We start from the raw sequence: 21797 nt of genomic DNA, 5'->3' as shown, positions 1-21797 counted from the left end.
TCAAGTGCAGGTTAAATTGTGGCATTGAGCCCTTGCAGGCACAAACCAGCCGTCAGGGCAGGCAAATACAGCCCAGCTCTGCAAAGAACTGTCCAGGAGGTGTTAGAACTGATGTTTAAATAGCCCCCGAAATTAATTCCACTTTATTATCCGGGCCAAGAGCCAGAGCTCCAACAAACCAAGGCGATGGTGGATTTCTCCTCCTGCTTCAAAACAACGCTGCTCCTGACTGTGATACAGGGGTGACCCCGGAAAGTGACAGAGGGGTGACCCCTGAAAGTGACAGAGGGGTGACCCCTGAAAGTGACAGAGGGGAGACCCTGGAAAGTGACACAGGGGTGACCCCCGAAAGTGACACAAGGGGAGACCCCTGAAAGTGACACAGGAGTGACTCCTGAAAGTGACAGAGGGGTGACCCCGGAAAGTGACACAGGGGAGACCCTGAAAGTGACACAGGGGAGACCCCTGAAAGTGACACAGGGGAGACCCCCGAAAGTGACACAAGGGGAGACCCCTGAAAGTGACACAGGGGAAACCCCTGAAAGTGACAGAGGGGTGACCCTGGAAAGTGACAGAGGGGTGACCCTGAAAGTGACACTGGGGTGACCCCGGAAAGTGACAGAGGGGCAATCCCTGAAAGTGACAGAGGGGTGACCCCGGAAAGTGACACAGGGGAGACCCCAGGAACTGACAGAGGGGTGACCCTGGAAGTGACAGAGGGGCAATCCCAGGGACTGACAGAAGGACAAGCCCAGCCAACACCATCCTCCCTCTGCAGCGCTTGCAAGGAGCCAGCGGAGCCGGGCGCAGGGCAGGCGCAGGGCTCTGGTTCAGGCCTGTCTGCTGCCTGCCCGTGCCAGCCCTGCCTCCCGCAGCTCCGCTCCTGCCGCAGCTCGCGGGCAGATCCCGGGGCACGCAGCACGACCGGCCCTCTCCGGGAGCCCGGTGTCACCGGCACGCTCGGGAGAGCGGCAGCGGCACTGCCGCTCCTCACGGATCTCCGGCCGTGCTCCGGGGCTCGCCCGCGCCTGGATCCAGCCGGATCTCCTGCCATGTTCCGGGGCTCACCTGGAGCGCCGCCGCACCTGGATCCACCTGGATTCGCCTTTCCCTCGGGAGGCCCTTCCTCGCTCCGTTCCCTGCGGTTTCCCACGGCCCCGAAGACTCGGCCACGATCGATTCTCAGCGTTTCGGTAAGAAACGAGCCGTCCCCCGCCCGCCCTCCGTGCGGCCCCCGGCACGCCGGGAGCATCCCCGGGTACCACGGGAGCATCCCCCCGCTCCACCTCCACGTTATCCCGGCGCCACGGGGACCCGCGGGGACACCCGTGTCGCCCGTGACAGCGGCCCCGCTGCCCGGCGGCAGCCGCCGGGGGCTGGGGGGGCCGAGGGCCGCTCCCCGCTCCCTCCCCGCGCCCCGAGGCGGCGCCGCGACCCCCGCGGGGGGACTCACCTTGGCGCGGGTCACCAGGTGCGTGGCGAGCTTCACCACGGCGAAGTTGCCCTTGCCGATGGTGCGCTCGATCTCGTAGTAGCCGATGCGGGCGGGCCCGGGGGGCCGCGGGGGCGGCGGGGCCGGGGAGAGCCGGGGGGCCGCGGGGGCAGCCCCCGCTCCGCCGCCTCCTCCCGCCGCAGCCGCCGCCGCCATCTTGTCGCGCGGAGCGAACCCCCCCGCGGGGCTGCGGCACCGCGTGAGCTCATCCGCGGGGGGGCGCCGGGGGGGCGGGCGGCTGCCATGGCGACGGGGGCGGCGCTCTGACGTCACCGCTGGCGTCACGGCGCCGGGAGTTCGCCGGGCGCCCCCGCGCGGCGGAGCGGCGGGGACAGAGCGGCGCTGCGGGTTTGGGGAGGAACCCGCGGGAAACGGGAAACTTGCTGGCCGTGACGTCACGCCGTCGGGGACGCCCCCCCCCCGCCCACGTACGCCTGGGCCGCGCCTCGCCTTGGGAGGAGAATGACGTCACATGGCGGGAGAGTGACGTCACAGAGAGGGCTGCGGTGTGCAGTTGGTGCTGCGGTTTTGGGGAGAACCCAGTGAGATTTGGGAGAGGAGTCTGACGTCACTCCACAGAGGGGATAGCTGAATGGCGTCATGGTGAGGCCGCCCCATCCGGTGCCCCCCGGGGCCAGGGCGCCGCTTCGGTGTTGGGGCAAAACTCACGGGTAATTGTTCTTGTGACATCACTCCTTGCGGGGACATCAGGGACGCCCCACGTGTAGGTCACGCCTCATCTTGGGGGCAGAATGACGTCAGGGCGGGCAGAATGACATCATGGCGAGGGGCTGGAGGTCCTGTGGTTTTGGGGTGAAACCCACGATAAAGAGCAAAAGGCTTCCTCGTGCCATCACTCCATCAGGGACTGCCTCCATCACTCCCCGCCCGGGTCCCGCTTCTCTCCGGGGCAGCATGACGTCACGGGAGCGGTGCGGTGACGTCACGGCCGGAGGCGGCACTTCCGCGCGCGCGGGGCGGAAGCGGCGGCCGGGGCGCGCGCGGGGCGGCGGAAGCGGAAGCGGCGCAGGCGCGGGGCCGAGCGGAGGGGACGCGCCCGCCATGGAGTCGCGGGGGAAGGAGCCGCAGGCGCCGTGAGTGCGGGGACAGCGCGGCGCGGGGACAGCGGCGCGGGCCGCGGGCGGGAACGGGCCGGGGAAGGGGCGGGGGGCGGCGGGAACCCGCCCCGCTCTGCCCGGCCCCCGCCGTGGGCTCCGGCTGCGGGCTGCGCCCACCGGGCTGCGGGCGGCCGCGGGGAGCGTCATCCCGCTGCTCTTCCCGCTGCCGAGCTTTCGGGGTCTGCAGAGATGGTGAAGGGCTGGAGCATCTCACTGATGGGGAGAGCTGGGAGCTGGGCCTGGTCAGTCTGGAGGAGGGAATCCCATCGATTCGTACAGATATCTCCGAGGAGTGTCGGAGGGGGGGTTCAGACTCTCTTTAGTGGTGCCCAGCAACAGGACAAGGAGCAGTGACCATAAACTAAAACACAAATTCCACCTCGGCGTGGGAAAGAACTTCTTTCCATGGAGGATGACAGAGCACTGGAGCAGCTGCCCAGGGAGATCGTGGGATCTCCCTCTCTGGGCACATTCCAAACCTGCCTGGAGGCATTCCTGTGTCACCTGCTCCAGGTTGACCCCTCCTTGGCAGGGGGGTTGGACTGGGTGATGTCCAGAGATCCCTCCCAATTTCTAACGGTTCTGGGACTCTGGGATCAATCCCACCACGATGCTGTGCTCCCGAAGCCAGATTATCCACCTGGACCTGGAGCTCAGCAGCTGTAAGCTGGATCTCTGGGTGCTAATAGGGACTTATCCTCAGAGCCTCAGCGGTTGTTGCTGAGTTATTAAAGCCCCGCATGGCTCAGGTGTGGTGCTGCAGAGCATCCTCAGAGCTGTGCTTTGTTCTCCCTGCCGGGATGTCTGTGGGTGCTCAGCTCCAGGGAATGTCTGCTGCAGAGTCACTCTGGCATGGAGCAACATCCGTGTTGTTGTTCTCAGCCAGCTGCCAGCACGCACAGGAACAGGCAGGAACTGTGGTGCAGCAGATTCCAGCAGCCCTTTCCCAGCCCTGCCGCTGTGGGAGCTGCTGGAAGCAGTGGCTGTGACCTGTTCTTTCCACAGGAACAGAATGGGCATGGGGGACTCCAACCCAGCAGCGGTCCCACACGCCGCCGAGGACATTCAGGGGGATGACAGGTGGATGTCACAGGTAAGGCTGGCAGGTGGATCCTCTTCACTGGGGGGATGTTGGGCCAGTGCTGCCCAGGCCACACATGGGACCCTGAAGTCACAGCAGCCTGATGCTGGCAGCTGTCACACCTTTGTGTTCTGCCATGATGGAGCAAAGGAAGAGGGCTGTTTCTGATGAGGAGTGACTGCAGGAGCTGAGCTGGGTTCATCCTGAGAAGACTGAGAGGGGATCCCATCAACCCATACAAAATCTCCAGGGGGTGTCAGGGGATGGGGCCTGACTCTGCTCAGTGATGCTCAGGGACAGGACAGGGAGCAATGGCCATAAACTGAACCATGCCAAGTTTCATCCAACCCGGGATCCTGGCGGGGCTGTGGGGTTGGGAGCAGTGTCCAGCAGGAGTGCTGGAGGGCACCGCAGCAGGGGAAGGTGGTTGGGCAGCTGTCCCTGTCCCAGGAAGGGATGGATGCCCAGGAGCAATTGTCAGCTGGAGCTCACCTTGCTGCTCTCTTTGACAGCACAATCGGTTTGTCCTGGACTGCAAAGACAAGGAGCCCGACGTGCTCTTCGTGGGGGACTCCATGGTGCAGTTGCTACAGCAGTATGAGGTAGGGATAAAGGGAGGGAGGGGTTGATCAGAGCAATTGGAGCATCTCTCTCTAACCCAGTAGTGCCTGGGCACGTGTAACACCGTTGATTTCCACTGTTCCCGTTTTCACTGCTGTCTCCTGAGGCGTTCCTGCCCTGTTTCCTGAACTCCCCAGTGCCTGGACACTGCTTTACCTGGCTGCTTTTGCCTCCCTCTCTGAGGCCATGACCAACTGCCTGCATTTTGGCACACACATGCACAGCCCTGCAGATCTCAGATTCCAGCCTCCTGAGGCCACTGAATTCCCTGGTGCTGTAGCTGCCGTGGCCAGAACACACTTAGCCCTGTGGAATTCAGGGTGCCAGAGGTATTGGTCCACTCTTTCTTCCCTAAACTTCTTGAGGGAAAGAAGAGTTCTCTTCTGCCGTGGTGGCAGCTGAGCAGCTTTGTTCTGCACGAGCTGCTTCCCTTTGTTCTAGTTTTGTTACCTGGGGATGAGAAGGATTTAATCAGGTCATAGATTCCCTCTTCAAAGGCCCGGTGCTTAGGGACACCGTGGTCTGCAATACATCAGCACTCTGGGGCTCTGATGAGTTCAGCAAATCACTGCTCCAGAGATCTTTCCTTCCTTTGTGCCAGGTCTGAGGGCTTGAACCTCAGCAGCTCCATCTCTTCTGACTCCAGATAAAACCTCTTCCCACTCCAGATAAAATGCCTTGTCTAAATGCCCTTTGTGGAGTGAGTTTTCAGAGAAGGGCTGGTGGCTGCTCTCAGTGACCTTGAGGACGCCGTGTGGTGTCTTTGCTTCACAGCCAGGATGCTGCTCTGAAGCAGCACATTGGTTTCTGCTTGCAGATATGGCGAGAGCTCTTCTCACCGCTCCATGCCCTGAATTTTGGGATTGGTGGAGACACCACGGGACATGTTCTATGGAGACTGAAGAACGGTGAACTGGAGAACATTAAACCCAAGGTATGAGCTGCAGAGTTAGCGAGGGGATCCAGGTGTGCAGTGAAGGTCACCTGCAGCTGCAGGCCTGGCACAGGTGCCTTCCCTGAGGGCAGTGGGCAGTGCCAGCCCCGGGGCTGAGCTCTTAAACCTGACTCTCCCTGCAGCTCTCTGGCCACAGATGGTGGTTATGCAGGGATTTCAGGGTCATCAGCCCTGTTACCATTTGCTCTGGAAAAGCTGCCAACACTTTTCTCTCCTTGCAGGTCATTGTTGTTTGGGTTGGAACAAATAACCATGAAAACACAGCAGAAGAAGTCGCAGGGGGAATCGAGGCCATCGTGCGCCTGATAAACACCCAGCAGCCACAGGCCAAAGTGATTGTGCTGGTACGTCCCTGCGCTGTGTCTCTGCCTTACTGGGAGTCACTGGGTGCTGCTGGGAGGACAGTCCCTTGATCTGTCCTCTGATTTGTGTCTCCCCTCGCTGGCTTGGCTTTGCAGGAGCTCCCCTTTAGCCCTTCCAGAGCTGGGTGGACTCATTCCCAGTAACTATCCCACTTACTAATGGTTCCAAGGAAGTCCCATGAGGGGAAAATAGGTGAAAATAGGTGCCCAAATCCCTGCTGGCATTGGGAATCCTCGTTGGCTTCCTTGTCCTAAGGAGGCTGCTGCCTGTCTTACTGAGGAGCTGAAGGTGTATGGAAAGAGCACAAGCTGATACATTTAAAAAATAAAAGAAAGCAGTTTTCCTGCCAGTCAGTGCTTGTAGCTCATCTGGCTCCTTCACTTGCATTTCACATTTGGCCTGAATGGACAAATTCTCATTCAAGGGATAGTTCCTCGTGTCACAGACATCCTAAATCTTGACAGGCAGCCCGAACTGGAAGGGAGAGCAGGGCTCCTGATGCCATCAGAGTCACACAAAGCTCTTTTCTGCCTCCTCTCGTGCCAGGGCCTGCTACCTCGTGGAGAGAAGCCAAACCCGCTGCGGCAGAAGAACGCCAAGGTGAACCATCTGCTGAAAGCCTCTCTCCCCAAACTGCCCAACGTGCAGCTGCTGGACGTGGACGTGGGCTTCGTGCACTCGGATGGCACCATCTCCTACCACGACATGTTCGACTTCCTGCACCTGACGGGCGGGGGCTACGCCAAGGTCTGCAAGCCCCTCCACGAACTGATCATGCAGCTGCTGGAGGAGACCCCCGAGGAGAAACGAGCTGCCCTGGCCTGAGCCGCTGCTGTCGGCGGGGAGAGCATCATCCAGCCCATCAGATCAGTTCTGTCACTGGCACTACAGAATCCTTCTTTCTTAAAGCACTTTCCATTGTAGAATGATACCGGATGTCCGTACCTAGTGTTTTGAGGGGGAAGGCTCATGTTTAACTGGTCTTGTACATACGAGGGCCGGCTGGGTTGGTTTTATTGCAGGAGGAAATTAGCTGAAGAAGAGTTTTACTTTTAAACCATTCCTCATTTAAAGCGAGAACAGGACTGTCACTCTGTGCCCCTCTCATGTCTTGTTGCCCTGTGGTTGTCCTAGAGCCCCTGTAGCCTGTCCGACAGCCCGCTCCTGGCTCACCGTTCCTGGCTGCAGGCATCGTGCTCTGTGTATTTGCCTGGGAACAAGAATCACATTCCACTTGCAAAAGCCAGAACAGATGCATTTTTCCAAACTCGGTTCCACCTTTTAGGCGGTTTTGGGTTTTTTGTTTGGGTTTTGTGGGGGGTTTTTTTGTTTATTTGTTGTTTGTTCGTTTTTTTTACTGGGGGCGTTAAATGACACGTGTTGCTTTCTCACTCCTTTCTGAAGCAGCTTGAAACTGGAATTCAGAAATTCAAAGAAGCAAACAGTTACCTGAACTCGTGTAACACTCCCCAGTGCTTGTCTTGTGCTCGTTTCCCCAGTCCTGCTAGCGGGGTCACCTTTCCTCCAACGCAGCTCTCCTGGGAATGCTCCCAGTTGGGTGCTGCTGCTGGCCCCTGCTCCTGCTGCCCATGATGTTGCTGGCTTTTAGCAGTTGCTCAGTGTAGGATTTTAATGATCCAGTAATTGGCAGTCACTTTGTTGCTCCTCTGGAACTGACAGACATCCCTCTGTGGTGCCCGAGCTCTTTGCAGTTTTTTTCCTATTTTTTTATTAAGTATGACTGTTACATCTTTTTTTTCTAAAGGAAACCCACATGAAAGCCCCTGGCTGCAAGGCCTAAATCACTCTTAAGCTTTACAGATCCCAAGGTGTACATTTCCTTATCACTACTGGTTTACTTGTATAAACATTTTATTTGAGCAACTACAGCCTCTTAAGAGTAAAAAGTGAAGTTAAGATGTAGCTTCTCCTGCCCTGGACACTGCTCCTCACCTCTAACAAGGGCGCCAGAGGGGCAGGTGCCCTCCTAAAGGGCTGTGGCTCAGTGGGGTTTTGGTTTGGTTTGTATTTCAGATGGCTGGTTGTAGTTAAACAACTTTGCATTTAAAACTGAGAGCTTCTCTTCCAGAAAGAAATGGAACCTGTTTTAAACCAAGTCTGTTCCTCCCTGCCTTACCTGCCGGAGCTGGAGCTCAGTGGTGCCACGCTGGGTTTGCGCTTCCCACGGGATTCCAGGCAGGTAAACCCGGGAGGAACGGAGAGCTTCACTCCGTGCTCCAAGGGAGGGGTGTTCAGGTGTCAGGTGGCTTTGCTGAAGCCCATAGGTACTGTACATAGTCTGTCTGCCCTTTGCTGTAGCCAAGGGGCTGGTGTGTAACCCCGACCTAGCGTTGAGGAATCCCCTAACGTCCCACCTCATCCCCCTCCTCCTGTAGATTTGATCATAGCAGGATTCCTGCCTGGATTGCATGCATAGTGTGTGTTTTGTTTCCAGTATATGTGATCTACACACAGATGAAGGAAAGGTGAAGCATTCCCCTGGCCGGGATCAGATGCAGGGAGCTGCAGAGTGCCGTGGGAGAGGAGGGATCACATCCTACCCCCATGATCCAGGCCAGGGGTGCTGCTCCCTGGAGCTCCACGGCCTTGCAGGGCTGGCTTTGAGGGAGCACTGCTCACGCTTCCCATAAGCTCCTGGCTGGAAATAGTGGGGAAGGACAAGTGGAAAATCAAATGTTGAAAGTACAGTTCAGTGGAGAGTTCATGGGAAAGGGCTTATCCCATCCCCAGCCCCTCAGGAAGCCGGGATAAAATCCATTCTTGCTCCCTGGGAGCTTTCCATCTCTCCAGGCTGGCGAGAAAAGGCCGTATGCTAGTTTAATCTCTGCATCCCTGCTTCCTTCCCTCCCTGCTGCTGCTGCTGCTGCGTTTGGCCGAACAGCTGCTAACCAGGAATGTGCTCTGCAGTAAAGCTCCCCCTGTGCTCGGCACCCTGTGCTCGCCGTGAGCCAGCCCGCGGGCAGGGCGCCGAGTGGCCCGGGATTTTGGCAGGCTCCAGCCTCACCGGGGAGCCTCTGCTGGCTCTGCTTAGGCTTGGCTTGCTGAGGTGCCACACTCTGTGCTGCTTCAGTGCTCTTGGCTCTGCGTGTCGCTGCCTGGCAGGAAACTGCCCTGCTCACCTGAGAGGTGTGGTGGGCAGGAGGGGTTCTGCCTCCTGCTCACCCAGTGCTGAAATCCGAGTACCTCCTGTGAGAAAGCTTCAGTTCCAGCTCTGGATGTCCCTCGGGACTGGGCTGGGCTTGAGCTGTGGCCTCCTCTGAGTGAGCGTGTCCAGTTTTGTGTTTATGCAGCAGAGAGGAAAACAAACAAAAGATGTGAAATGACAGAGTCTTGTGAGGTGCCGGGGCAGGGTGAGGCAGGAGCAGGGAGGCCCCCGTACCTCCCCTCGCTGCCTCGAGCCTTCCCCGGGACACAACCATTGTGATTCTGCTTTGGCAAAAATGCATCGGCTGGTAGAAGTCACTGTTAGCGCATATTTCGATATAAATGTCAATGTTTCACCCACCGTGTCGCAGCCTGTGTGTGTGTGTGTGCCCAGCCGTCTCCTGCCCTGTCTCGGTCACCCCTGGGGGTCTCCGTGGGGCCGGGCAGGTGCTGCCAAACCTCCCACTGCGGGTCCTCCCCAGCTCTGGGAGTTGTGCTCAGCCAGATCCCTGCTCCTCGTTTAATTCCTGCTTTTCCCCACCCCGTCTGGGGCTGTTTTTGTCTGTTTTTCCTCCTTTCCCCGTGCAGATCTGGGTGCTGCACCCAAACCTGTGAGCACGGAGCTGCGGGTGAAGGGGACTGGTTTGTTTTGGCCCTCGACAGGACATCGGCTTGCGTTCGGTTCCCGAGTGATCTATCTAATGGCCCTGGAAGAACCAGGGAGTGCACATCCCCACGCAATCCCGCTCACAGCCATCCTGCAAGAGGCGACTCGAGTTCCATCAGAGCCGAGGAGTCGGCCGGAATTCTGCTTCTCTTCCCGCATGTCTGTCCCTGAGGTTGTCCCATCTGCCGCCAGCGCCACCACCTGCACCTGGGAAACAATGGGCAGACTGTCCAAACTGTGGGATCCTCAGGGACAGGAGGGCCCGGAGAAATAAAGTGCACAATAGCAGCAGTGCCTTGTGTGTGGCGTTTGTCCCGTGGAGCAGAGCAGGACGCCGGCGGCAGCGCTCCTGGAGGGCAGAGCCAGCCCGGGAAATGGCTCTGGGTGAGGTGACACGGGGCTGAGCCCCTTTAAAGGGGATTTTAAATCAAAACCCCCAATTGCCGGCAAATAAAATGTGATACAAAGGCCACAGAGCTGTTGGAGAGGCCTGGAAGTGGAAGGCTTGGCAGCAGCTGGGCTGGAGGGGTGTTTTGGGAGACGCACAAAAAATGCGGTGTAGCATCACTCCCGCTTCCCCCAAGCACGGGAAAACTCCCAAGTTACTTTGAATTATTCCATCTCTGGCGGTGAAGGGTGCGACAAACAGGAGAGGCTGCGGGAACCCCGGTGGGAATCCAGAGAGCAGCAGGAGAAAGGGATGGGGCAGACCCACCCCTTCCCTGGCAGGATTCCTCCCTGTTCTCCCGGACTTTGGGGGCAGCAGGCTGGGGCAGGGGTTTGGGTGCGTGTCTGGAGTGCCGCAGGGCACCGGGGCAGCGTTCTGCCCGACAGCCCAGGGCTTTTTCGTTGGGGTTCCACAGGGAATTGGGCTTCTTGCACAGCATCCCGCACGGAGCAGGGGCTCCCCTTTGGGGCCGGGATCCTATATGGGCTTCCCCATAGAGCACGACTTCCCTACGGGGTCCCATATGGAGCAAGGCCATATGGAGTCTTATAAGGGACAGTGGCTCCCTTGTAGGACAGGGCATTCCCTGTGTGGAGCCGGGCTTCCCCCGCGGGGTCGCGCACGGGGCTCGCTGCCCCGGGGCCGGTGTCCCTGGGGCTGGGGCCGGTGTCCCCGGGACTGGGGCCGGTGTCCCCCGGGCTCGGGCCGGTGTCCCCGGGGCTGGGGCCGGTGTCCCTGGGGCTGGGGCCGGTGTCCCCGGGTCTCGGGTCGGTGTCCCCGGGTCTCGGGTCGGTGTCCCCGGGACTCGGGCCGGTGTCCCCGGGGCTGGGGCCGGTGTCCCCGGGGCTCAGGCCGGTGTTCCCGGGACTGGGGCCGGTGTCCCCGGGACTCGGGTCGGTGCCCCCGGGGCTCGGGTCGGTGTCCCCCCGGTTTGGGGCCGGTCCCCCCCGGTTTCAGGCCGTTCCCCCCCGGTTTGGGGCCGCTCCCCCCCGGTTTGGGGCCGGTCCCCCCGGTTTGGGGCCGGTCCCCCCGGCTCTCGGGCCGTTCCCCCCCGGTTTGGGGCCGGTCCCCCCGGTTTGGGGCCGGTCCCCCGCCCCGCCCGCCGCGTCACTTCCCCGGCCGGGCACTCAGCGTGCGACGGGCCTGACGTCACCGCCGGTCCGTGTTTACCGCGGTGCGGAACGGGAAGAGGCGAGGGAACCGGCAGCGGGATCGGCGCCGGGATCGGCACCGGCGGCGGCTCCGCGCCCCTCCCGCAGCGGCCCCGGCACCGGCCCGGCCATGGGGCAGCGCACCCGGGCGCGGCCGGGCTGAGCGCCCCGTCCCCTCCCGTCCCGTCCCGTCCCGTCCCCTCCCGTCCCGTCCGTGCCGTCCCGCCCTGCGGACCTTGGCCGGGGATGCTGGCGGGATGTCGGGCCCCGGCGCGGCCGTGCTGGCCTGGGCGCTGCTGGCCGGGACGCTGCTGCCCGCCCGGCCCCAGCCCCTGCCCCACGGGGAGCGCAAGATGCAGGAGAAGGAAGCGCAGTTCAACACCACCTACATCGACTGGGTGGACGCCAACCTGCTCAACATCTACGCCTTCAACCACAGCGTCCGGAGGAATAGGGTGAGCCGCGGTGGTCGGCACCGCCACGTCCCCCCGCGGGATGAGTGTCCCCGGGGGCCGCGGGGTGCGCGGGGCACGGCAGCCTGTGCCACGGCGGCCGAGCAAAGTCCAGCTTTCGGCTGGAGCCGCCGCGGGCCGACCTGCCCGGCCGGTGCCTCACCTGCCCCTGTCCCCGCAGACCGAGGGCGTGCGGGTGTCCGTCAATGTCCTCTCGGACCAAAACGACCGGCCCGTCCTCTTCGTGGTGAGGCAGAAGGAGGCGGTGGTCTCCTTCCAGGTGCCGCTCATCCTCCGGGGCCTGTGAGTACCGGCGGGGCGGGCGGGGATGCCCCACGGAGGAGTTCCCTGGGCTGGGATTCCCCACGCAGGAACTCCCAGGGCTGGGATTCCCCCTGCAGGGGTCCCGGGAGGGGTGGGTGGGCACACACGGCTCTCCCTGCCCAGGTACCAGCGGAAATACGCCTACCAGGAGGTGAGCCGCACGCTCTGCCAGCCGCAGACCAAGGCCGAGGTGGAGACCCAGCACTTCTACGTGGATGTCTCCACGCTGTCCCTCAACACGTCCTACCAGCTGCGGGTCACCCGCGTGGAGAACTTTGTGCTGCGGTGAGGGGAGCCCCCGCCCTTGTCCCTTTCCCTGCCTGCTGCCTGGGGGGGCTGTGGACTCCCCTGACCGCCCATCACCTTTCCCGTGCTCTCTGCAGGACCAACGAAAGGTTCAGCTTCAATGCCACGGCCGCCCAGCCACAGGTGAGGGCAGCTGGCACAGCGTGGCACGGAGGGGTCTGCACCCAGGAGGGGAGCCAGGGCCATCATGGCATCAACGGGCCCTTTCTCCCCACAGTACTTCAAGTACGAGTTCCCCGAGGATGTGGACTCGGTGATCGTGAAGGTGACCTCGGCCATGGCCTTCCCCTGCTCCGTCATCTCCATCCAGGACATCCTGGTAGGTGTGGTGGTGGCTCTCCTCCCTGGGGGACCCGTGGTGCCCGCTGGGGCTGACAGCCCCTGTGCCCCGCAGTGCCCCGTCTACGACCTGGACAACAACGTGGCCTTCATCGGGATGTACCAGACCATGACGAAGAAGGCGGCCATCACGGTGCAGGTGGGCACAGGGCTGTGCCGTGGGGCTGTGCCGTGGGGCTGAGCTGCTCCTGCTCCCTGCCTGGTGCTGCCAGGCACTGCTGGCTACTGGGGCCCACGAAGGACGGCCCTGGGATAAGCTCTGGCATGGGGGATGCCCCGCTGGGCTCTGCTGACCCCCGTCTCTTGCTGCAGAAGAAGGATTTCCCCAGCCACAGCTTCTATGTGGTGGTGGTGGTGAAGACGGAGGATGAGGCGTGCGGCGGGGCTCTGCCCTACTACCCCCTCTCCAAGGATGCCTCTCCAGGTTTGCAGTGGGGCTGCCACCGTGGGCCGTGTGTGGGGACAAGCTGGGGACAGGGCAGAGAGCTGAGCCCTGTCCCTGCCTTCTTCCAGATAAACCCGTGGATCAGCCCAACCGGCAGAAGACACTGGAGGTGATGGTGTCACCCGCCATAACCTGTGAGTCTGGGAGGGGCTGGGGGTGCTGGGCTCTGTGGGGACCCATGGCAGGTCCCTCGAGGTGCCACCCCCACTGAGGACCTGTCCTGGCTCCGCACAGCCGAGGCCTACGTGCGCAGTGTTCTCTTCTGCCTCGGCATCTTCCTCTCCTTCTACATCCTCACGCTGCTCATCGCCTGCTGGGAGAGCTGCCGGTGAGTGCCGGGGTGCCACTGCCCCTCTGGGTGCTGAGCCCACGGCACAGTCCTGGTGGGGCCCTGGGGCTGTGTCCCCTCGGGCTGAGAGCTGCTTCCCTCGGCAGGCAGCACAAGAGGAAGGGGCTCCTGGCAGCCATGGATTCGCCCAGCCTGGACACAGGTGAGGGCTGGAGGCACAGCCAGCAGCATGGAGGTGTCTGCCTGGGGAATTTCTCCTTATTCTGCCCCCTTGAGCCCGTGGCAGAGCCTCTGCCGCTGCAGGAGTATCCCCTGAGTCCCTGGGGATAAATCCCGGTGTCAGGGGGACAGGGAGGTCCCAGACTTCTCTGCTGTGGGGCTGGCAGGGCTGTGCTGGGGCTTTGCATCTCACCAGGTCTGTCTCTTTCTTCTCGTGGCTTTCCGGGGACTCCCAGCATCGCTCCTGGGTAGGTGCCACCTCTGTCCTTGGCTCTGAGCTCGCCCCGTGCCAGGGCAGGGGTGGTGGGAGCTGCTTTGTGCCCAGTGGCCGTGCAGCCCTGGGACAGGGCTGCCACCAAGGGTGACAGGGACGCTCCTGTCCCACAGGTCACTCCCGCAGCATCCCTGACTCCTTCCTGAACCACGGCCCCTACGACAGCTATGGTTACGGCTCCTTTGGTGAGTGTCATGTGCTGTCCCCTGTCCCTCTCCCGCTGCCCGTGGGCTGTGCCCACCCTCTCCCTGTCCTTGTCCTTGCAGGGAACGGCTCCTCCAGCAGCACCGAGGGTGTCACAGACAGCCTGGGCTCAGCAGAGGTCTCCTACAGTTACGTGGGTGAGTTGGTGGGCCATTGGTGTGGCTGTGGCTCTGCAGAGCCTTGTGCCCGGTGGCATCCTGGCTCTGCCCCCTCCATCTCTGGGAAGGGTCCCAGGGCTGCCAACCCCTCTGTGCAGCCCCCAGCGGGGTCTCCATTGCTGGCACACCTCAGGGAGCTCTGCTCCAGTAACTCTGGCTTTCCTTTGAAGGGCAGGAGCAGTTCAAGCGGCGCACGCCCTCCGCCCCGACGAGGCCGCTGAGCATTGGCATGGGTAGATGCTGGTACCGGGCAGGGTTGGGCCAATCAGGGCGAAATCTGCCCAGCCCCAAGCTGTGCCCAGGGCACGGAGCCCCTGCTCCCCTCTGTCAGAGCAAGGGCAGCACCTGAGGGGCTGCAGGGCAGGATCTTACCTGCCTGGCCCTCGGTGTTCCCCCGCTGGCAGAGCCCCGGAGAGCAGGCACAGGGCAGTGCTTGCCCACGTGGGCACAGCCACCACTTGTCCCCAGGGCAGGGCTGTAGGGAGCTGAAACCTGCTGCAGTGTGAGGCAGCCCAGTGGTTAATTGGGGGTGATTTGGGCTCTGTGGGGTGGGCAGCGGGGCGGGCTGGCCCAGGGGCTCTGCTGATGGCCGCGGCCCGGCCGCAGGGGAGCGGTCACTGGAGAACGTGGCCGGCCGGCCGCGCCTGGACTCGCTCAGCTCCGTGGAGGAGGATGACTACGACACGCTGGCCGACATCGACTATGACAAGAATGTCATCCGCACCAAGGTGAGTGTCCCCCCCAGCCCCGGCAGCTGCTCCCCGCTGGCCAGGCAAGCCCCTGACGCCCCTCTCCCTCCAGCAATACCTGTGCGTGGCTGACCTGGCGCGCAAGGACAAGCGGGTGCTGCGGAAGAAGTACCAGATTTATTTCTGGTGAGTGGCGGGCAGTGGGCAGGGGGCACCAAGCCGTGTCCCAGCCTGGGGTGCACAGCAGGGACCCCCTGACAGCCCCACTCTCTGCCAGGAACATCGCCACCATCGCTGTGTTCTACGCCCTCCCCGTCATCCAGCTCGTCATCACCTACCAGACAGTGAGTGTGGCCAGGGCAGCACGGAGGGGCTCCTGGGAGCTCTGGGGGCTGCAGTCCCAAACCCCAGAGTGATGGGGACATCCCTGGGACCCCTGTGTCCCTCACCCTGCCGTGCCCACAGGTGGTGAATGTCACTGGCAACCAGGACATCTGCTACTACAACTTCCTGTGCGCCCACCCTCTGGGGAACCTCAGGTGGGTTGGGGGGAGCGGTGGAGGGTGGCTGGGGGTCCCCTGTGCCCGGGGCTGGGCTGCAGCAGGACCCTGGGCAGGGAGTGGGGTCCACAGCACCCACACCGGGACTGGCCCCTCGCAGCGCCTTCAACAACATCCTCAGCAACCTGGGTTACGTCCTGCTGGGTTTGCTCTTCCTGCTGATCATCCTGCAGCGCGAGATCAACTACAACCGCGCGCTGCTGCGCAACGACGCCCACGCCCTGGTGAGGGACAGGGCTGCCCTGGGGGCTCGGGCTGCCTGGGGGGGCTCAGCCTCCCGGGACCCCCCACTTCCCCTCCCTCCCTCTCCTCTGCCCCGCAGGAGTGTGGCATCCCCAAGCATTTTGGGCTCTTCTACGCCATGGGCACCGCCCTCATGATGGAGGGGCTGCTCAGCGCCTGCTACCATGTCTGCCCCAACTACACCAACTTCCAGTTTGGTGAGTGCCCCCCCGGTCCCCCCTGACCCACACCGGGGCCACCCACGCCCCTCTCACCTCTGTGTTACCCCTCAGACACCTCCTTCATGTACATGATTGCGGGGCTCTGCATGCTGAAGCTCTACCAGAAGCGTCACCCGGACATCAACGCCAGCGCCTACAGCGCCTACGCCTGCCTGGCCCTCGTCATCTTCTTCTCTGTGGTGGGCGTGGTGAGTACGGTGGGCGCTGAGGGAGGGGTGCTGGCTGTCCCCACAGCTCACTGCCCGGCGCCCTGCTCGCCCTGCAGGTCTTCGGGAAGGGGAACACGGCCTTCTGGATCGTCTTCTCCGTCATCCACATCGTGGCCACGCTGCTGCTGAGCACCCAGCTGTACTACATGGGGCGCTGGAAGCTGGGTGAGGGGGGGCGCCGTGAGCGAGGTGGGTGGGGACAATGTGGTGGCTTCTCAGTGTCACCTCCCCTCTCCCCACAGACTCGGGCATCCTGCGCAGGATCCTGCACGTGCTGTACACGGACTGCGTCCGGCAGTGCAGCGGGCCCATGTACGTGGTGAGTGCTGGCACCGGGGCCCCCAGCTCTGCAGAGACCCTCCCTGGCAGCCCCCCTCACAGCCCCCTCCTCTTCTGCAGGACCGAATGGTGCTCCTGGTCATGGGGAACATCATCAACTGGTCACTGTGAGTGCAGAGCTGGGCACGTGCCAGGTCCCACCCTGCTTCTCCCCATCCTGCTGCTGTCCTCACCCCACTCCTGCAGCCCTGCCATCCCTCTGTGGGGCTGGGCTGAGGACAGGCAGCTGTGAGCCCAGCATGGCAGGTCCCCTGCAGCTGTGGCACCGCAGAGTCCCCACGTGCTGCCTGATCTGGAGGCTGCAGACATGCTTTGGGGACAGCAGGCATGGCAGGGGGACCCCCAGGCTGACCCCACTGCCTGTCCCTGCCTCCCCAGCGCTGCCTACGGCCTCATTGTCCGCCCAAATGATTTTGCTTCCTACCTGCTGGCCATCGGCATCTGCAACCTCCTGCTCTACTTCGCCTTCTACATTATCATGAAGGTGGGAGCTGAGCCCCGGGCCCCCGCGGGCCCAGCAGGGAGGGCAGGGCAGGGATGGGCACTGCTGCCAGCTCCTGCCCACACGGTGACCCCGGCCTCCCCCACAGCTCCGCAGTGGCGAGCGCATCAAGCTCATCCCCCTGCTCTGCATCATCAGCACGTCCGTGGTCTGGGGCTTCGCCCTCTTCTTCTTCTTCCAGGGGCTCAGCACCTGGCAGGTGAGCGGGAGGGTGGCACAGGCAGTGGGGCGGGCAGGGTGGCCGTGGGCAGGCACAGTGACGCTGGCCCTGTGCCCGGCAGAAAACGCCAGCTGAATCCCGGGAGCACAACCGTGACTGCATCCTGCTCGACTTCTTTGACGACCACGACATCTGGCATTTCCTCTCCTCCATCGCCATGTTCGGCTCCTTCCTGGTAGGTGCTGGTCCCGCTGGCACAGCAGCCCCTGTCCCCTGCTCCCAGGGCTCCTAGTGTCCCTCACTCCCCTCGCTCCACAGGTGCTGCTGACGCTGGACGATGACCTGGACTGTGTCCAGCGGGACAAGATCTACGTCTTCTAGGAGCCTGCAGCCACCCGCTGCCCTGGGACTGTGCCAAACGCCCGGCTGCAGCCCCGGGAGGGGGACTCGCCCCTGGGGAGGGATGTGTGCGCTGCAGCTCCTGCCAACCACTCCGTCCCCGTCCCCGCACAGCCCGGGGGTCCTGCTCTGCCTCCTCCCCGTCAGCCGGGTCCCTCCAGGCACTTTGTGCCCATCCCTGGGCCCGTCACAGCCAAAAACGGGGCTGGGGGCCACCGGAGCATCCGTCCTCGGTGGCAAGTGACACTGGAAAAGGTGCTGCTGCTCCGTGTCTGCGTGCCCGTGGGCACAGTGAGGGGCTGGGGGCGAGCGCCGTGCCAGCGGCCCCGTGGCCCCCCGAGCACGTGGGCGTGGGTCTCTCTTCAGTGCCTGAGTCGAGTGGGTGGGAGGTGGGGGTGCGTGGGGCCGGCACGGTGGCGGCAGTGGCCGGAGAGGCCCCACTCGTGTCCCCTCCGGGGTCCCGGGAGGGGGTGGCCGCAGTGGGCCCCCGTCGCCGCTGCCCATCGAGGTGCCCGCGCTCCCCGCGCGTGGATCTGCTGGGAAGGGACTCGCATTAAAGTGTCTGCACTTTCCCCTTGCCTGCTGCCGCCTGCCGGGGGTCCCGGGGGACAGCTGCCACAGGCGCCGCTGGCTCCTTCTCCCACCACAGGGGAGATGCTGCAGGGACAGGGACACGCCACCTGTGGGGAGGTGTCCGGTGGGTCCCGGGGGGACTGGCAGCCCCACGGGTGGGTAGGGATGCGCAGGGGGGTCTCGCTTCACTGGCAGCAGAGTTCCCTGGGGGCTGGGCCCGCTGTGGCATCCTCGCAGCGCGGTGCCGGGGCCGCTGCGTGCCCCGCCGTGCCCTGACCCGCTGCCTCCGGTGCCCGCGGGGCGCAGGGAATCCCGGCGTCTGCGGGATGCCCAGGCGCGGTGCCCGCGGGATGCCGCAGCCTGCGGCCGTCACCCGTGTCCCCGCAGCATCCCCGCGGGGGGACCCGGCTCCCGGCGGTGAGCGCACGGGAAAACCAGCCGTGAAGTCAGGGCGGGAGCCCTCGGCGCGGCCGCCTGGCTATAAAAGGATTTAGTCCATCAGCCCCCGGCCCGGTTCCGCCCTGGCCCTGGCCCCGCTGGGGCGGAGGCACGCGGGGAATGCTCGGCCACGGGCTTTCGTCGCTGGTTTTCGGAGTCTTTCCCCAAATATGGTGCCTGGGATGGAGTCACGGAGCGCTGCGGGGCCGGGCTCCGCTCCCCGCTGACATCACCGTCCCCTGGCCGCCTTTTAGCGCAAGGTCGGGGTCCCCGCGGGGCAGTGCGCTGGTCCCTCGCCGAGCATCGCCCTCGCTCCGTCCGCAGCCGCCTGTAAGTCCTGCCGGGGGGCGGGCGGCGGGGAGGGTCCCCGGGTGGGAACGCCAGCCCCCGGCACGGGGGTGCTGCTCCCTGCCATGGGCACCCCGACCTGCGAGAGCCTCCGCCGGGGCTGCGACCTGCTGATTCCATTCCCCGGGTGGGATGCGGCTCCCCGGGATGGGGATGCTGCTCCTCGGACTGCGCCGCTGCTCCCCGGAGCAGGCTCAGGCTGCCCTGCTCGGGCTGGGGTCGCTGCCGGGGTTCTGTCCTGCTCTTACCCCTCAGAACCCTGTTCCCGGCGGGGCTGCGGGTCCCCGCGGTAGCCGGAGGGGCCGTGCGGGGCTCAGGGCGGTGATGGAGGGGCAGCTCCAGCCGCCAGTGCCCGTTTCTGCCCGGCGCTCGGACGGGAGATGGGCACGGCGGGGCCAGGGGCAGCTGGCAGACAGTGTGACCCCTGTGTGCCAGGTCGGGCCAGGGCATGGAGCAGGACTGGCTGTGGCACCTGTAGCATCGCTGGATGTGCCCAGCAGTGTGAGAGGTCTGAGCACAGGCTGCCCGTGGGGCTCGTGGGGTTAATCGTGGGGCTTGTGGGACACCGCTGCACTGCTGACAGCAGGTGGGGTCGGTGTCCTCTCCTGCACTGAGCCGTGCCCGGTCTCAGCCCGCCCTGCCAGGGTGCCCAGCAGTCAGGACGAGCCCGCTGGAGGCCGGGTGTGGGTGTGGGACATCCACACAGCTCCTGCAGGCACCCGGAGGCACCATGCCAAGGCAGGAGCCGGGCAGGCAGGAGCGATGCCAGCTCCGCCAAGGGCTTGGCTGCCACTTCCAGAGCCTCTCCCTGCTGGCATCTTCCCTGGCATCTTCCCTGGCACCCTCGGGCCCTGCCTGCAGCCGGCTACCTGCCATCACTGCCCGCAGCATGTCCTTACAAGGGCACGGGCACGGCTCCCACTGCTCCCCCCTCACCGTGCTCCTCCCTGGCCCCTGGAGCTGCCGTGCCAAGGCCACCTCATGGCCACCTGCCGTGCCAAGGCCACCTCATGGCCACCATCCCATGGCCACCCCATGGCCACCATCCCATGGCCACCATCCCATGGCACAGCCAGCCAGCCTCGGCGTGGTCACCCCGCCACCTGGATCCTGGCATGGGTCACACCAGGACACGAACCGTCTGTCTGGGCAGATTTTGGAGGTCATGGTGGTGAATTTTCCTCCAAACACATCCGGATGGAGCTGAAGGGCTGTTACCTGGCGAGGGAAGAGTCAGGAGGGCTTGTCCCCACTGCAGCAGAGGGACAGCCAAAAGACACAGTGGTGTCTGTGGGGTCCCCGGGCAGGACACAGCATCTCCACAGCCTAACTGTCCCTGTCATGCCACCAGGTCTCCCAGCACCGCAGCCATGGCAAACAAAGGGCCAGCCTATGGCATGAGCAGGGACGTGCAGTCCAAGATCGAGAAGAAGTACGATGACGAGCTGGAGGACCGGCTGGTGGAGTGGATCGTGGCGCAGTGTGGGGCTGCCGTGGGGCGCCCCGAGAGAGGCCGCCTGGGCTTCCAGGTCTGGCTGAAGAACGGCATCGTAAGTGAGATCCTGGGGTGGGTGGCCACTGGGGAGCCGAGGGCAGGACAGGGAGCTCCGGGGGCAGGACAGGGTACTCCGGGGGCAGTGCAGGGAGCTCCGAGGGCAGTGCAGGGAGCTCCGAGGGCAGTGCAGGGAGCTCTGAGAGCAGCACAGGGAGCTCCGAGGGCAGCACAGGGAACTCCGGGGGCAGCACAGGGAACTCCAAGGGCAGTGCAGGGAGCTCCGAGGGCAGTGCAGGGAGCTCCGAGGGCAGCACAGGGAACTCCGGGGGCAGCACGGGGAACTCCAAGGGCAGTGCAGGGAGCTCTGAGAGCAGCACAGAGATCTCTGAGAGCAGCACAGCAAACCCAGGCTCCCCTCCGTGGCAGGTGCTCAGCAGGCTGGTGAACAGCCTCTACCCCGATGGCTCCAAGCCCGTCAAGATCCCCGACGCGCCGCCCACCATGGTGTTCAAGCAGATGGAGCAGATTGCCCAGTTCCTGAAGGCGGCCGAGGACTACGGGGTGGTCAAGACAGACATCTTCCAGACCGTGGACCTGTTTGAAGGTGCGGGAGGGGGCAGTCGGGGCTGGGGGTGCCAGGGCTGCTGCGCCGTGCCCGTCCTCACGCCCCTCTCTCCCTGGGCAGCCAAGGACATGGCAGCGGTGCAGAGGACGCTGATGGCCCTGGGAGCCTGGCAGTCACCAAGAACGACGGCAACTACCACGGGACCCCAACTGGTTCATGAAGTAAGTGCGGGAGTGCGGAGCCGGGCACGGGGACTCCCTTGTCCTGCGGCTGCTCAGACCTGACCCTTTCCTCTGCCTGGAAGCGCCAGGGAACACGGGGAATTGGGATGCCAACCCTTCAGCTGGGGCGGGAGGGTGGCTGGGACATTCCCGGGGACCGGGGGGTGCTCCTGGGCAGCCGGGGGTGCGGCTGCCCCACGGCCTCTCCCCGTGCCCCGCAGGAAAGCGCAGGAGCACAAGCGGGAGTTCACCGAGAGCCAGCTGAAGGAGGGCAAGAACATCATCGGGCTACAGATGGGCACCAACAAGGGGGCGTCACAGGCGGGGATGAGCTACGGCCGGCCCCGGCAGATCATCAGCTAGGCACGGCCCCGCCGCCCCCAGCCCTCCTCCCCAGCCGGGACCTCCGTCTCCGCTCCCCCCGGCCCAGCGCCGCCGCCAGTCCATTGGTATTTATTGAGGAGCATCCGCCCGCCCAGCGCCATCGCCCCGCCAGCGGCCGCAGCCCCCCAGCGCCGTGCCCCGGGCAGCCCCTGCCCCCGGGCAGCCCCTGCCCCCGGCAGCCCCTGCCCCCGGCCTCGCACCCCCTTTGCGCCCAGCCGGCCCTGCCCCGGCCGGCACCCTTGGGTGGGACGGGCCCGCCGCCCTGCCCGCCGCCCGCACCAGCCCCGCGCCACCGCCGCGGAGATCCCTGCCAACGGGGAGAAGAGAGGATTCGGCCTCGGTTTTGTACTTCGTTTTTGTCAAAATTAAAAGGTTATATT

The 21797-nt window shown here is 63.9% G+C and overlaps 4 protein-coding genes across 12 annotated transcripts in view; 3 read left to right on the top strand and 1 right to left on the bottom strand.

Annotated features, from left to right (window-relative positions):
• The window catches only part of SIK3 (SIK family kinase 3), a 69147-nt gene extending 67465 nt beyond the window's left edge, over nucleotides 1-1682 (bottom strand). For 4 of the 5 annotated variants that reach the window (XM_066334720.1, XM_066334722.1, XM_066334721.1 and 1 more), the window contains exon 1: nucleotides 1454-1681. In XM_066334720.1, coding sequence (XP_066190817.1) covers nucleotides 1454-1648 — 195 coding nt within the window. In that variant the 5' untranslated portion in view covers nucleotides 1649-1681. Of the gene's footprint in view, nucleotides 1-1453 lie in introns of all 5 variants that reach the window. The other variant, XM_066334724.1, reaches the window with a different exon arrangement.
• A 423-nt stretch (nucleotides 1683-2105) lies between these two features.
• On the top strand, nucleotides 2106-9753 carry LOC136370997 (platelet-activating factor acetylhydrolase IB subunit alpha2-like). The gene is made up of 6 exons (XM_066334745.1): nucleotides 2106-2586; nucleotides 3616-3703; nucleotides 4204-4293; nucleotides 5130-5246; nucleotides 5489-5611; nucleotides 6177-9753. The coding sequence occupies exons 1-6, from the start codon at nucleotides 2273-2275 to the stop codon at nucleotides 6453-6455; spliced, it is 1011 nt and encodes a 336-aa protein (XP_066190842.1). The 5' UTR covers nucleotides 2106-2272; the 3' UTR covers nucleotides 6456-9753.
• A 1308-nt stretch (nucleotides 9754-11061) lies between these two features.
• LOC136370996 (SID1 transmembrane family member 2-like) lies at nucleotides 11062-17965 on the top strand. 5 transcript variants are annotated; one of them, XM_066334740.1, is made up of 28 exons: nucleotides 11064-11516; nucleotides 11695-11816; nucleotides 11961-12122; nucleotides 12221-12266; nucleotides 12361-12462; nucleotides 12538-12621; nucleotides 12795-12906; nucleotides 12996-13061; nucleotides 13162-13255; nucleotides 13363-13418; nucleotides 13672-13683; nucleotides 13823-13894; nucleotides 13976-14050; nucleotides 14242-14304; nucleotides 14678-14799; nucleotides 14873-14946; nucleotides 15038-15104; nucleotides 15226-15299; nucleotides 15421-15544; nucleotides 15643-15760; nucleotides 15836-15972; nucleotides 16050-16158; nucleotides 16236-16312; nucleotides 16393-16439; nucleotides 16711-16816; nucleotides 16923-17033; nucleotides 17116-17229; nucleotides 17313-17965. In XM_066334740.1, exons 1-28 carry the CDS (start codon nucleotides 11319-11321, stop codon nucleotides 17373-17375), a joined length of 2607 nt encoding a protein of 868 aa, XP_066190837.1. In that variant the 5' UTR covers nucleotides 11064-11318; the 3' UTR covers nucleotides 17376-17965. The 5 variants fall into 5 exon arrangements, 4 of the variants coding, with proteins under 4 accessions (XP_066190837.1, XP_066190838.1, XP_066190839.1 ...); XR_010745263.1 differs by lacking the exon at nucleotides 17313-17965 and having other exon boundaries at nucleotides 11062-11516; nucleotides 16236-16305; nucleotides 17116-17142; XM_066334741.1 differs by lacking the exon at nucleotides 13672-13683.
• A 664-nt stretch (nucleotides 17966-18629) lies between these two features.
• LOC136371133 (transgelin-like) lies at nucleotides 18630-21531 on the top strand. The gene is given in 7 exon segments (XM_066335001.1): nucleotides 18630-18734; nucleotides 20104-20302; nucleotides 20674-20851; nucleotides 20933-20968; nucleotides 20971-21012; nucleotides 21015-21033; nucleotides 21255-21531. Coding segments are annotated over 6 exon segments (597 nt in total). The 5' UTR covers nucleotides 18630-18734; nucleotides 20104-20122; the 3' UTR covers nucleotides 21397-21531.
• The last annotated feature ends 266 nt before the right edge of the window (nucleotides 21532-21797 follow it).

This window comes from Sylvia atricapilla, chromosome 23, assembly GCF_009819655.1.
Source record: "Sylvia atricapilla isolate bSylAtr1 chromosome 23, bSylAtr1.pri, whole genome shotgun sequence".
NCBI classification, from domain to species: Eukaryota; Metazoa; Chordata; class Aves; order Passeriformes; family Sylviidae; genus Sylvia; species Sylvia atricapilla.
The sequence above is the reverse complement of the archived record's forward strand: the minus strand, read 5'-3'. Positions and strand labels throughout refer to the sequence as shown.

What these genes read in the sequence shown, in the direction of transcription:
- LOC136370997 (XM_066334745.1), top strand. Translation starts at nt 2,273, where the DNA reads ATGGCGAGGGGCTGGAGGTCCTGTGGTTTTGGGGTGAAACCCACGATA. An exon ending in AGTTGCTACAGCAGTATGAG is followed by an intron (nt 4,294 to 5,129) that starts GTAGGGATAAAG and finishes TTCTGCTTGCAG; the next exon opens with ATATGGCGAGAGCTCTTCTC. An exon ending in AGGCCAAAGTGATTGTGCTG is followed by an intron (nt 5,612 to 6,176) that starts GTACGTCCCTGC and finishes CTCTCGTGCCAG; the next exon opens with GGCCTGCTACCTCGTGGAGA.
- LOC136370996 (XM_066334740.1), top strand. Translation starts at nt 11,319, where the DNA reads ATGTCGGGCCCCGGCGCGGCCGTGCTGGCCTGGGCGCTGCTGGCCGGG. An exon ending in ACAGCGTCCGGAGGAATAGG is followed by an intron (nt 11,517 to 11,694) that starts GTGAGCCGCGGT and finishes CTGTCCCCGCAG; the next exon opens with ACCGAGGGCGTGCGGGTGTC. An exon ending in CATGGGGCGCTGGAAGCTGG is followed by an intron (nt 16,159 to 16,235) that starts GTGAGGGGGGGC and finishes CTCTCCCCACAG; the next exon opens with ACTCGGGCATCCTGCGCAGG.